This window comes from Scleropages formosus, chromosome 3, assembly GCF_900964775.1.
Source record: "Scleropages formosus chromosome 3, fSclFor1.1, whole genome shotgun sequence".
Lineage (NCBI taxonomy): Eukaryota > Metazoa > Chordata > Actinopteri > Osteoglossiformes > Osteoglossidae > Scleropages > Scleropages formosus.
This window is the reverse complement of record NC_041808.1, coordinates 18543303-18557359: the sequence shown is the minus strand read 5'-3', so window position 1 is coordinate 18557359 and position 14057 is coordinate 18543303. Positions and strand designations below refer to the sequence as shown.

Below are 14057 nucleotides of genomic sequence, written 5' to 3'. Positions count from 1 at the left end.
AATCTGCAATCTGTTTTTATGCAGAAAATGAATGCAATGGCAAAGGAAAACGTATTTATTTTATTATGTTAAAGTGGATTTTATGTGAATGACATATAAACTCTGTTCACGTGTGTTCATTCTTACAATGGTAGTTCGAGCCAAGGCAGAAGTGAGATTATTTTGACAGTTGCGCTCATTATAGTTCTTGGGTTTGGTTTTCAAGGGCAGAGGAGAATTAGGGACACCTCTAAACAAAAGATAATGAAAGAACATGGCGATCATCAGGGATTTTGACGATAAAGTGTCAGCCCGTTTATTCCCACTGGAGAACTTCGGCCCAGTCAAGCTCCTCTGGATTTTTCAAGGTCCTCGGCTGCATCGATTCGGTCTGTGCTGTGGTCCCGCTGTCTCCTCTGACCCGAGAAAATGGAGTTGTGCTAAATGGAGCCTCAGACGCTCCCTACGCCGAAACGGGTTAATGCACTCTAAGCAGAGCCAGCCTACTTCTACCCTGAGCTTGAAGGCGCAGACCCTGATACGAAGGGACACTTGGGTCCCATCTGGTACCGCTACATAGCGCAAAATAATTTAACCGTTGTCAAAATCGATCTAATCGAAAGAATTTGACTCCACGCTAATAAATCTCAGGCGCCTGCAACACGGATTCCTCTTTCGCGGAATTAGGGAGTAACCCCTGAATGTGTTTCCTTGCCTGTCTCATAACCTACACGCACGCAAGCAGACGCAACTAGACGCACTCGTAAAGCAGATAATTCAGTGAGCCAGAAGTGGCTGTTTGGAGGGCTTCTTTCTCGGGGTGTTTTTGTGCACTTCACTTAATATGCAGTTATTAACTGATTGACCCTAGAAAATATTAAATAGCAGTATATCATTACAGGGGGGCGGTGGTGCAGTGGGTTGGACTGGGTCCTGCTCTCCCGTGGGTCTGGGGTTCGAGTCTCGCTTGGGGTGCCTTGTGATGGACTGGCGTCCCGTCCTGGGTGTGTCCCCACCCCCTTCGGCCTTACGCCCTGTGTTGCCGGGTAGGCTCCGGTTCCCCGCGACCCCGTATGGGACAAGCGGTTCAAATGTGTGTGTGTGTGTGTGTATATCATTACAGGGGAATCATCAGGAGACTTTTGCTTTCACGACTTACAGTAATGCCTTAGTATTTTTTCAGCACTGTGACAAAATTCTTGATTGCATAATGTCTAACAGATCCCTGTGAGTGTATTTATTATTTTTTTGTGGTTGCAGTGACCTCACCTGCTGCACCCCATCTCTGACGCGGTATGCGTGTTTGTTCGTGTTTTCCGCAGGCGCTGATCGAGCGGCAGCAGTCCCAGCTGAGCCAGTACGAGCGTGCTGCGGGGGAGTGCGATGGCGAGCTGCAGAAGGCGCAGCATCAGGTGCGGTCCCTCCAGGCCAAAATCCAGCGCAGTGAGGCCAGCAACCAGGTAAGCGCTGCAGCGACACTGGATCGCATCTGTATAGTGGGGACCTGATCTTTCCCACACGTCACCTGCATGAATTGCATGTCAGAACTGAGAAGCGATGGGTGATAAAATCAAATTTTGCCTTTGAAGATGTGTTGGGATGGATCAACAGGGATATGTCACTCACGTTTTCTTCACCTGTTGAATTCTGGTGCTAAGCAGCACAAGTATTGTGTGGCAAATGACAGTTGTCTTAGAACTGATTTATTTTCGCCCCTGTTTCGTATGCCACCGAAATGGGTCTTGCGATATACCGACCGGTCCGTGCTAAACGGGTGCTACGTCATCCTCTGAGCGGTCCACGCTAAATAAATTCCTGTAAATTTAAATGTCCGCCAGAAGCTGCAGGACAAGCTGTGCGAGATGGAGACAGAGCTTCACTCTGTTCGTCATTCAGCCCGGCAGCAAGAGCGCACCATCCAGAGCCTGAGCGACACGCTTCGCACCCGGGACGTAGAGGTGCGATTGCTGGGATCATTCACCACCTCCATCACCCCATCAACCTCCATCACCCCTAACTCCTGTTCGTCTTACAGTTTACATCTTACCTTCAGTAACCGAGATGTATAAATGTGTATGGTCACGTGCGTACGCTGTCCCCCCAGGCTGAGGAGCTGCGTGTTGTTGTGGAAGGGCAGAACGAGTCGCTGCGTAAGCTAAGGGAGGCTGTTGCTCACAGGCAACTCCAGCAACCACAGGTGAGGGTCCCTCGCCGGGCAGCGGGCTGTCAGTGCATAGGGGTCGGTCCGCCGTCCCTTTGCACACGTAATGATTCCTGTAGGGGTTTAGACAGAACAGGTATTTCAGCGGGAGTCCCCTCACTTCACTGACACTCCCACCCAGGCGCTGAATGAGGAGTGCCCGCGGCTGCAGGCAGATCTCCTGGCCCTGCAGGGGTCCCTCTTCTCTACCCAGCTGGAGTTGCAAGGCAGCCGGAGAGCCCGGGAGAAGAGCGAGCGTCAGGTGGCCGACCTGATCCGTGACCGTGACCGCCTCCAGAATGACCAGCAGGAGGCGCTGGAGCATAGAAGTGCTATGCAGCAGCACAGCCAGGTCTGCAAGCCTTTGACTATGGCGGCATTGTGCGTGTGTGTGTGTGTACATCAGGTCCACAAGATATGCAACAGTTTTATTGCTGGAACCCTTGTGTATATCATTTTTAATGCAAATAGGATTTTGTGCATTAAATACATTGTTTGGGGGGTCGTGGTGGCGCGGTGGCGCAGCGGGTTTGGCCAGGTCCTGCTCTCTGGTGGGTCTGGGGTTTGAGTCCCGCTTGGGGTGTCTTGCGATGGACTGGCGTCCTGTCCTGGATGCATCCCCCTCCTGTGTTACTGGGTTGAGCTCCGGCTCGCCGTGACCCTGCTCAGGACAAGCGGTTTCCGACCGTGTGTGTGTGTGTGAGTTTATAAATCTTGTGGATTGCTGAATGAATGTATCTGTTTTTCTGTATTAATATCGCTGTGCAGTGGTGAATATGTGTGTATTTCTGTGCATGCATAAATATGTCTTTGTATGTGTCACTTAGTGTGCCGTAATCATGTGTGTGGGAGTGCGTCTCTCCGTCTCGGTGTGCGTCTGCGAGATGGTGCGTGTAGCTGCCGTCCTGTGACCGTGTCCCCAGGAGCTGCGCAGGGCTCTGCGGGAGGCCAGATCCGCTCTGCGGGAGAAGGAAGAGCGGCTGCGGGAGCAGGAAGGCCGGGCGCTGGCGGAGCGGGAGGCGCAGAACAGGACCGTCCAGCTGCTGAGACTCTCGCTGCAGGAGAAAGAGCAGCTGCTCCAGGTGCGACGCAGCACCGGAACACATACGCACAAAGACGCACGCGTCAACGCTCGGCAACAAACGCAAGGACTCGGACACGCGATCCCTGCAATTCGTGCAAAAAAAAAAATGTTTTAACAAAATTTATATCAACAAAGAGATGTAAATATTTCTTGTGCTGTGTGTTTATAGTTGTTTACTTGCAAACAATATAAATGATTGAAATAGCTATTTTTTAACAAACCGTTTTGTTTTGTCACTACCGTGAGAAAACCGACCAGTGACCTCACCGAGAACGAGGAAACGGTGCAAAAACTACGATTCCTTCCAGTTCTGAATTTCCGGAAAAACACTTTCATGTTATGTATTGATACTTTTTGAAACTTGTAAATTGCTTTAAATTTAAAAAATTGATTTTCATTTTTAGTTTTGATCATTTAATTACAATTTCTTTCTGTTAGTTAAGTAACATCTTTTTTTTCTTTTTTTTGGAAATTCTCCAAAATATATTAAGAGTATTGTGGCACTCCGGACCGTCCAGCAATTCCAATATGCTGTCGCCCAAGGGCCGATCCTGTGTAGACGAAGCGTATCTTCCTCACCCCCTTTCCCACAGGAATACTCCGAGCTCCTGGACAGTCTGCAGGACCGCAGGGGATCCCGGGATGTCCTTTTGGACAAACTGAGGGAACGCGTCAAAGAGCGGGATCGAGCTCTGGAGGTAGGCTGTCGCTCCACCTTGTGCTGCCTACAGCGGCGCCCAGCAAAACCAACAGTATCTTCTGTGCTATATTAGATACGTAGAGATCGCTGCGGCGGGCTGTTTTGTTTGATGCGTGCGAGTTGGACGGCCTTGAGGGTTCAGCTGCGGGAAGGATATTGTGGGGTGGGTGGGACTACCCAGCAGTCCCGGGGATTCGGCCGCTTGACGGCCACGTGACTCACCCTGCCAGCGTTCCGTTGATGACAAGTTCCGCTGCCTGGAGGAGAAGGATGCAGAGGTGCAGAGGATGCAGCTGGCCCTCAGGGAGAAGGATCGGGACCTTGAGAGGCTGCGTTGCGTCACATCCAACAACGAGGATACCATCACGGTAGGGGCACAAATACAGACACACACACACACACACACACAAAACGCCTGTTCTGTACAGCCTAGAGACCTTTGCCGTATGAGAAGAGACAGGTGCACAAGAGTTTGTCGGGAAAATGTTTCCCTAAGGTCAGCAAAACGCGGTACGCGCACATGCAGACGTAAAACAAACAACACAAGTCCAAGGTTGGAATAAAATATAACAAGATTTGATAATATTAAAGGTAATAAAAGATAACCAGATTTGATAATGTTCTGGATTAACAGAGCCACTTTAAAGGGTGAAAAACTACCTTTTCCATGATGCCCAAGCAGTAACTATGTGTTTGTGTGTGTATCTGCACCTGTCTTCTGCTCACGTCTCCATGTGTATGTGTTGGCATATTTGCGTGCGCATTTTCATGCACTTTTTTTGGTGTGTGTTTACATATCTGCACGTCTGCATGTGTACGTGTGTGTCTGCCTGTGCACCCGTGTGTGTGTGTGTGTCTCTGTCTGTCTGTCTGTCTGTCTGTCTGTCCATCTCAGAGCCTGGACAGCCTGTTGCGGGCGAAGCAGCTGGAGCTGGACCGTGTGGCGGACACCTGCAAAAGCGTGCAGAGGCTACAGCGAGAGGTGCGGGAGCGACTGGAACGCAGCCTGGCGGAGAAGGAGACGCTCCTCAGCCAGATGCAGGCCTCTCTGAACACTCGCACCAAGGAGGTGCAGGTACTCAAACATCATGGGTTGATCTTTAATAAATTGATAACTATTGTACAACCAATACAGCAAAAAAGGATTTAAAAAATTAATTAAATGTTTTACAGAGTACCTTTTTGATTTGTAATAGCTACATGGTACAATCGGCCCTAAGCCTGGCCGCCACGTGACGCGTCTGTGATTGCAAGCCGTCAGTGTTAAGAGCTCAGCAACATGAATTGATCAAGGGTTTATATTGTTAAGTTTTTATTTATTGTCATTGTTATTTTCATTGTCATTTATTCATTATCGTTTTTTTTCATTGTGACTTCGGGGTGAAAGTGACTTCGGAGTCCCGGACAAAAAAACGCAATGGCTCTCATTCTAACTTGTGTTTATAAGGACGTGCGTTAATATGCGTGTGTGTGTGTGTGTGTGTGTGTGTGTGTGTGTGTGTGTGTGTGTGTGTGTGGCAGGAGCTCACCGCTGCGTTGCTCAGCAAGGTCTCCGTGAGTCAGGGCGAGGTGGTGGAGCAGCTCCAGAAGAGCCTTCATTTGAAAGAGCTCCTGTTCCAGAAAGTGCTGTCGGACCGAAACCAGCAGGCCCAGGAGCACCACGCTGAGATCCAGGAGCTTCTCCGCACCATCGGCGCCAGGGACCAGTACATCCAGGTAGCCCCACAGTCCCACAGCCCACCGGTGGCTGTTCTGGACAGAGCAGGCAGTATCACGGTGACTTCCGTTTGGCTCCAGGACTCCTCCGGGCAGCTGGCTCAGGTGATCAGCGAGCGCCAAGCTGAGGTGCAAGAGCTGCGCCGGCAACTGATGGTCCAGGAGCGAGAGGAGGACAAATTACGTGGCTCGGGAGAAGGCCGGGGCCAGCTGGAGCACCTGCATGCCCAGCTGCACGAGAAGGAGGCCATTATCCAGGTAAGGAGGAGTTCACATTTATACTTTATAGTCTATCAATACGTTCATTTTTTTTTCCTTTTTTCGGTGAATGCATTTAAAAAAAACACACCATTACAATAATAAAGTGAATAATGGAAATAAACATCAGATACATCTTCATTCTCCATATGAGCTAATACCCTTTTCTCTACCACAGGAGCTAATGCAAAATCGGGAGGAGCCGATGGTCACATCCAGCCAAGGAGAAGTGGGCACAGGTGAGTCTGGAGGACAGATACACTGATTCTGAGTGGTTCAAGCCTTAAACACACATTCTCACACACGCACACAAACACACAGGCCATTGTGCTTTGTTAGTCTGAGTAGCTGTCCCACTTGCAGGGCTGTGTGATGGTAGGTGCGAGGCCCAGGAGAAGTTACAGGCTGTCCAGGAGGAGCTACACATTGCTTTGAGGAAGGAGAAGGAAGCCCAGGTAGACCCCCTTCACACCATCTTCTTCGAGCATTTCTTTTTTAATTGAGTCAAGCGAAATCCCATTGCGCCCTTCTCTACGTGCGTCTCTGTAGCTGGAGGTGTCGAGCCTGCGTTTGGCCCTGTCTGAAGGATCGGAGGAGACGTCCACCTCCGAGTCCAACCCAGAGATCACACACCATAAGGAGGACCTCATGAAGGTTTGCACAAGGCTTCCTCTTGCAGGTTTTGGAGTGAATCTGCTTCCGTAGAATCATCGGACACGGGTTAACAAAGTGTAAACGCCTTCCTTTAAAGCTTCTGTTCGTCCCCTTGTGACGTGTTGTATTTGCTGTGTTTCATATACGTGGAGCAGCTGGTGTCACTCTATCGCCAACTGAGTGAAGCTCTGAAGACAGAGAGACAAGTTTACAACAGCGTGGGCCTGATCCGCTCCCAAGGAGACGGGTGGGTTACTGTTGAAGACCCTTAGGGCAGAGTGATTTAAAGACTCGAATAGGGGTTCGTGTGAATTTGTCAGCATTTAATCAGATATTTGACGCTCCCTTCCAAAGCTCAGATGTAGTAGGAATAACGCAGATGCGACCGATTAAACGCAGTGCACTCATTCCCTCGTTTACTGAATTGACTGAAGAATTGGAATTTTTTCCCATGAGAAATAATGGAATCGGTAACATCGTTATCGGGTCGTTTGATATTCGGTCGGTTTTCGGGAATGGATCAGAATGATTTAAAGGGGGGTATAAGTGTATTCACTTTGTATTTTGTCCTTCTCTTTCTATTCCGTAGCCCTGAGAAGATGAAGGCGCTGCACGTGGAACTGGACAAGGTTCAGGCGTTGCGAGGGCAGTTGGAGGAGCTCCTTTCAAGGGCTCGAGGTGCAGCCTTGGCACATGAAAAGGCAGCTGCGGGGCAGCCTAGTGTTGGAGGTGGGGAACAGTGGAGTTTGGAGCTCTGTCAACAACGCCCCTCCCAGGTGTCGGGGGACACTGCTTAACGCTCTGAGTAACGTGTTTCCTTGGCATGTGTAACGCTTCTAACCCCAGTGGCTTTACTTACCAGAGTCACATGTAGACAAAATTACACCCGTCGTCTGAAACCGCTTGTCCCATGCGGGGTCGCGGGGAGCCGGAGCCTAACCCGGCAACACGGGGCGCAGGGCTGCAGGGGGAGGGGACACACCCAGGACGGGACGCCGGTTTGTCGCAAGGCACCCCAAGCGGGATTCGAACCCCAGACCCCTGGAGAGCAGGACCCGGTCCAACCCACTGCGCCACCACACCCTCCATGACAAACTTACAATATTAACAATATTTTATGATATTACTGTAGTTCTACAGTATTGCTATAATGTTTTATTCCTTTGTCCAGTATGTGGTTTTGCAGATTAAGTGTAGTATGGATTTGTTTTTGTATCATGTCCTTTATTTACATTTTAGCCTAGTCTTGAACGTGGCTTCAGAATGTTGTGTGCAGTATACAGAAAAGGTGTCTTGATCAATGTGAAAATACTTAGCCTGTCACTGGATTCGTGCAAGATTTTGTCCTGTAAATGCTCATTTTGTTTTGCTCCCTGTAGTACACGCAGGAAACCAGTTGCTTACATGCATGTGTAACTGAAGGGACATCACGGTGCTGTTGATGGACACTGAGATCTGATTGCACGATGCTGATGCCATACTGACCATAGTGGACTCGGGCGCTTGTTGAGCATCGTGTCGGGCGCCTTTCTTGTCCTCAGGTTCCGCAGGGGCTCCACCGCTTGTTCTTGGCACGTCTTGCAAGGAGACAAGAGTAGAACTGCTTGTCTCAGCTAGCAGTGTGCGCTGACTTACAGCTGTGTGCTTCTTGACTCCCAGAGTGAAGCTTCCCTTTTCTGAACTCCTTCTCTCCCATGTCTTTCTCATCATATCTTTTCTAGAAGAATCAGCATCACATTAGCAAAAGCCACTTCCTTGACCGCACTTTAATGAGCTTTATTCCTAATTTGTGAGAAGCATTAAAAACACCTTTGAGTGACTTTCAGAATAACGTAGGGGCTGTGCTGTAATATTCAGGATAGATGCATTTCACTGTTTATAAAAGCCTGTTATGAGAGTTTGCATAGCCGTTAACTAATTTTTCGTGTGCACGGTTATTGTGCAACAGAAAAATGACTGAAGTGCGTCTGATAAAACGGAGGATCCTTTTTTTCATGCAGGTACAAATGTAATGTATAACAAAGAAACTGAATTTTTAATGACTGGCTGCCTTCATTCTTCCTGAAAATACTAAGGAAAAACATTTAACAACAGATTAGTGAAGTTTTGTGGTTTTGTGCAGTTGAATTTCAATTTCAAGTGCTTTGCATCTTTTCTTTTCCCACCTTGTGAGATTAGAGCTGTGGCTTCGCTTTAGACTCTCTGTAACAAAGCCACCACTGTCTTCATCTCAATGTCTCACAGCTGGATCAGGGTAAGTTTTGCAGGATCTGCATCGCTGTTTCGGGAGCTTTTTGTCACGTTCACGCAGTATGGAACATCACGTAACCTTCATGTACATCGCTCGTAGTTTATAATTGTCCCAGTTGTTGAAAACTTCACGTTTGGGAAATAAATAGCTGACATGCTTTTAGAACAAAAGGTTTGGTTGTTGGACCTCTGTATGATCTGATTTAATCACATTCACTTTTTGGTTTTATTTATTCTTCGGGATGCCAGATGCTTCATTAAATACCGAATAAAAGAAATCCCCAGTGCTGCTGTGAACAGAAGACCTAGATGTCCTAGTCCCCCACTGTAGTCCACACTGACACTGATGCGTGTGAATAAATGCACCCCCTTCGATTTCGCCCTTTTAAACTCGACGTAAATTGTTCCCCTCCTCCCCGACTACTGCTGCTCGATGATATGTCATCTCCTTGACTTTGCAAAATGCTGGAAACAGCCAGCTTGACCTCATTGTAAAGTTCCATCTAAGCACAATTATTGCACAAATTAATACATTACCACAATTAATGTTAGAATAAATTCTTCAGCACATATTATGCATTATTAGTATTATACATATGTTAATTTTCTCATATTTACATCAAGCATAAAATAAGCATCTGACTTCTTCATTACATTTTTCCACATTGTACACTGGGAAATTAGTTGAATTTGTACACTTACTAGTTCCCTTCAGGTTAGCGCAACACTGAATTTTAAATATTGTACAGTATGTCTTGTCATGAGTGATACATTACAAACACTTGTTGCATATTTATAGACTACTGGGATGTTTTACTCTGTGCTGGAGGTGAAATACCGCCAGTGGTCATGGCTGACAGGTCTGGGCATCAGAATTTAAGGCAGAGCTGCTCATCGCTCTCATGGAGACTGGGCAATGCGCTCAATGAAGCAGCTCAGCAGGTTGCAGAGCCCTCGTCCCGAACTGATCAAAGTCAACTACACGAATAACTAATGAGAGCCACAAACTCAGATCCTTTTCTGCTCCTGCATTTACACTCCAGGAAAATCCTCCTGTCTTTCGTTTGCGGAGCATGCTTTGGTCCTTCAAGAACAAAGAAACATTCACGTGGGGCCAGAAGGTGGCGTGGTGGTTAAAGCTGACACCTCCCGCTCAAAGGACCTGGGTTTAATCCCACCTCCTGCTCGAGTAACAGTGAGCAACTTGCTTACTTTGAACTGATACGGTAAAAATGTCCCAGTTGTATGAACTGATAAATCACTGTAAATAGCTTAACGTTCTAAGTCCCTTTAGAGAAAAACTAAATGAATAAATGTAATGCGCTGTCGTGTTAAAAAGAAGGGGGCACGGTGGTGCAGTGGGTTGGACCGGGTCCTGCTCTCCAGTGGGTCTGCGGTTCGAGTCCTGCTTGGGGTGCCTTGCGACGGACTGGCGTCCCGTCCTGGGTGTGTCCCCTCCCCCTCCGGCCTTACGCCCTGTGTTGCCGGGTAGGCTCCGGTTCCCCGCGACCCCGTATGGGACAAGCGGTTCAGAAAATGTGTGCGTGTGTTGAAAAGATGCACATCTACCTCTGGAATATAGAAATCCACATCCACAGTACTTGTTTAATAAAGCTACATAGTACAAGGTAGTACTCATATTTAATCTTACCCATAGAGAAAGTATAGTTCACAAGGAGTCTCTACTCCAAATGTGTGTTTTTTAATGAATCTCAGCGTATTCCGCAATGACTCGTCAGCACATTTGTTAGCTGACGGGAAGCAGGGGAAGCTGCTCTTGTGTCCGGCGCTCGGCTGTGTTTATGTAAGTCGCGTACACTCTGTTCCTGGCCCTTCTGCCGTTCCGGGCATCTCTGCTCCGCGGACCTCGCAGCAGGAAATATCTCCGCCTGGCTGCCTGGCTGCCTGCCTGCCTGCGGAGGCCCAGCCTCCTCCCTTTCTCGGAAGGAGCGTGCTCACGGGTGGATCTTCTTGCTTTTTATACCTTTAATGATTCGTTTTGTTTCTATGTGGGGAAGGGAGCGGCGCACATGCTGGCTTGGCGGGCCCGTAGGCCCTCGGCAGACGTGAGCGTAGCAGGGGAAGTTGTTCGGGAGCAGGACTACGAACAACGTCGGGCTTCACTGTGACGCTCCAAGGGCTGCGATCGAGACCGGGAGGAGCCGAGCGTTTCTGCGCGTGTTGCTTTTGCGGTCGGCAACAAACGCGCGGGAGAGCGGAAGAGGCATCGTGCTCGTCTGACAGGCCACTCGGTGTGTTTCGCAGAGCTCAGCACAGAGGAGGAACCAGAGGAAGAAGATGGGAGCAGTGAGTTCACGGATGGCGCCGAGGAGGCGGACGTCACAGTGACGGCTCGAACCTTGGCTGCCGCGCAGGTAAAGTGGCCGCTGATGTTTCCGGCGTTAAATGTCGTTCGGATCGCGTTTTTCTAGAATGTTCTGTGTCCATCCGACTTAGAGATTCTCAAGGATGCAAATTCTTCCATTTATTCATTGTTTAATGTATTGTCTTCTCTTTTTTCAAGACTTCTTTGTGGAGCAAGCGTTTCTGTGTCCAGTCACTAGTTTGTAGTAAAATGCACCAAAGCTAAGGAGGAATGTGGGACCAGGTTAATTCAACTCCCTTTCACATTGTTTACAGGTTGTTTCTGGTGCTCCTAGTTGGTCAGTAACAGGATCGGGAACCCTAAACACGTTAACGGTGCAAACCAGTCAACACTCGGCATTAAACGGGAATTTGCGGAGATGATATTTTAATCTCATTACTCAAATTCCTTTTTCTCCGCCTGTGTTATTGAGCTTTTGCTAATTGTGACGTCGTGGCTGGATTTGCAAACAAATAAAGCAACAAATAAACGTCCAGTCGCATTTCTGCTAGTAAGTTAAGGACCAGTGTACTCGTATTTGCTACTGTACTGGCAGCTGCTTTAAGTTTTTCACAAGTTTTCTCTGCTATTAATTTTATTGCCACTGTGGGGAAAAAATTATTCCTATGTATGCATTATATAATGCTTTCTATATTTGATAGTTATTTGTTCCATCACCCCACAATGCTGGAACATGTAATAATGATATAATAAATAATTTTCAACTTCACATGGAAATTTTTGTATATCCTTATATGATTTTATTAACAGACAGAATGCAAATTTGTTAATTTAGACATAATCGGACCAGAAAATTCTCAAATCAGGAAACTTCCGGTAAATTTACACTCGAGACATTGGCAACATATAGAACAGTGCGCTGTGCACCCTGAACAGAATGGTAGCGCTGCCCATGAGCCGGGGGATTTTCGAGGAGGACCGGTGAATGGGATGCTGTCTCAGCACGCCATGGTGGATGGACTGGGCCTGGCAGAGTGGCGGTGCAAAATGCAGCAGCTGGTGGAGCAGAAGAGGACAGTGGAGCGGGAGCTGGGTGAGCTGAAGGCCCAGTTGGAGAGGACCGGCTATGCCTCGCTGTCCCAGATGAGGTACGGTGTCCCAGGCGCACTCTAGATCCCTCATCTCCCATCATGCACTTTCCTAATTCCTGGATGCAAAAGGATTTAAGCGACTGGTGGCCATGTTTGTATCCTACAGGATGGCACTGCTGCAGCTGCGGCAGGAGAATGACAAGTTGAAAGTGCTGGCGAGGCAGGCCACATGTAGAGGGTTCGAGAAACGTGCGATGGGTGGGCCGAGCGAGGAAGGCTGCCGAGGCGGCGGCAGGATTCTGGAGGAGGAGTCAGAAGAGGAGCGGGAGGAGAGAGAGTCGGGGTTGGACGACACATCTGGGGCTGAACGGGAGCCAAGTCCCATGCAGGGCAAACGTGGTGCCTCTGGCGTGCTCCTGCGTCAAAGCCGGGGGAAGAGGCCATGCACTAGGCCGCACTCCTTGGACTTGGGGGTCCTGCTGTCCCACGGCCAGGCTAAGCCACCCACGCAGGTAAGCAGGGCATGGCATCGGGCTGAAACCACTCTTGTGCTTGTTTTGAACTTGGGCCGTTATGTGAAATTCCTCGTCACAGTCACTAAACATCAAAAACCCCAAAGAAAAACATTACACCCCATAAAACGTCACACACCCCAATGAAACGCCATTCATCTCAATCAAACGTCATACGCCCCAATGAAACATGATCAAAGACAATGTAAACAAGGCTCTGTTAGATCATTGGCCCGATTTTTTTTCTTTCGGTAAGCATCACATATGGGTTATAGCACCGAAGAACTTTCTAGAACATGCCGGTTTCCTTCGAGGGGTAATTTTGTGTGCCGCTCGTGTAAGATGTTACGTAAGCTGCTGCGGTCCTGGCAGTTGCAGTAGAGTTTGCAGCCAAAGGAGGGAGGCCTTTGTTTGCCAGGTGTCAGTGGAGAGCAGACAGTGTCAGTGTGTGTACGGTGTGACCGGATACCCATTTATGCCTATTGAGTGCGGGCCTCTCTCTCACACGTTGTGCTCCAGGGGGCAGTGCGATACGCGGGTGAGAGCGGGTTTTGGCGGCATGTGGAGACGGGCCTTCGGGAGCAGGCGGGGCAGCTGCGCACGGACCTGGCGATGAGCCGGCAGGAGAGCCGTGAGCTGCAGGAGAGGCTGATGGTGTCGGAGGCCACGGTGCAGGCCCAGGCGGAGCAGCTGAAGGAGTACCGGGAGCTGCTGAGTAAGAGCCGCAGCACACGCACACTGTTGTAGTCCCCTTGAGCAAGGTACGGTACCTGACCTAAATTACACACACGCAGACATTTTCAGAACTGCTTCTCCCATATGGGGTCACGGGGAACCGGAGCCTACCCGGCAACACAGGGCATAAGGCTGGAGAGAGGGAGGGTACACACCCAGGACAGGACGCCAGTCCGTCACAAGGCACCCCAAGCAGGACTTGAACCCCAGACCCACCAGAGAGCAGGACTGCGGTCCAACCCACTGCGCCACCGCGTCCCTCCAACCTGAATTACTCCAGTAAAAATTGCCCAGGTCTATAAATGGGTAAATCACTATAACTGTTTTTGCAGCATCTGTATGCTTTAAGTCAATTAATTTAATGCCATCAATTTTATCAATAAAAACCACTAGCTTGCTTAATTAACACGGAAGCGCAAACACACATAACGTCGTAAAATTACTACTAAATCTTAAGAATTTGCGTGTTGGTAGTTGCGTGCGCTTCTCAGTGTCTCACTTTAAGGCGGGAAGAAATTCTACCCGTGAATAGGCCACCAAATTATGGTTAGG

At 48.9% G+C, this 14057-nt stretch overlaps 1 protein-coding gene across 7 annotated transcripts in view; it reads left to right on the top strand.

The window, feature by feature from the left end:
• LOC108935118 (myomegalin-like) overlaps positions 1-14057 on the top strand; it is a 69291-nt gene that overhangs the window by 40814 nt on the left and 14420 nt on the right. For 6 of the 7 annotated variants that reach the window (XM_029250284.1, XM_018753428.2, XM_018753427.2 and 3 more), the window contains 19 exons: positions 1302-1439; positions 1818-1937; positions 2084-2176; positions 2322-2531; positions 3103-3261; positions 3857-3961; positions 4194-4331; positions 4859-5038; positions 5485-5679; positions 5761-5937; positions 6116-6176; positions 6301-6392; positions 6487-6591; positions 6747-6838; positions 7181-7320; positions 11107-11216; positions 12104-12315; positions 12425-12770; positions 13290-13485. In XM_029250284.1, coding sequence (XP_029106117.1) covers positions 1302-1439; positions 1818-1937; positions 2084-2176; positions 2322-2531; positions 3103-3261; positions 3857-3961; positions 4194-4331; positions 4859-5038; positions 5485-5679; positions 5761-5937; positions 6116-6176; positions 6301-6392; positions 6487-6591; positions 6747-6838; positions 7181-7320; positions 11107-11216; positions 12104-12315; positions 12425-12770; positions 13290-13485 — 2869 coding nt within the window. The remainder of the gene's footprint in view (positions 1-1301; positions 1440-1817; positions 1938-2083; positions 2177-2321; positions 2532-3102; positions 3262-3856; positions 3962-4193; positions 4332-4858; positions 5039-5484; positions 5680-5760; positions 5938-6115; positions 6177-6300; positions 6393-6486; positions 6592-6746; positions 6839-7180; positions 7321-11106; positions 11217-12103; positions 12316-12424; positions 12771-13289; positions 13486-14057) is intronic. The other variant, XM_018753424.2, reaches the window with a different exon arrangement.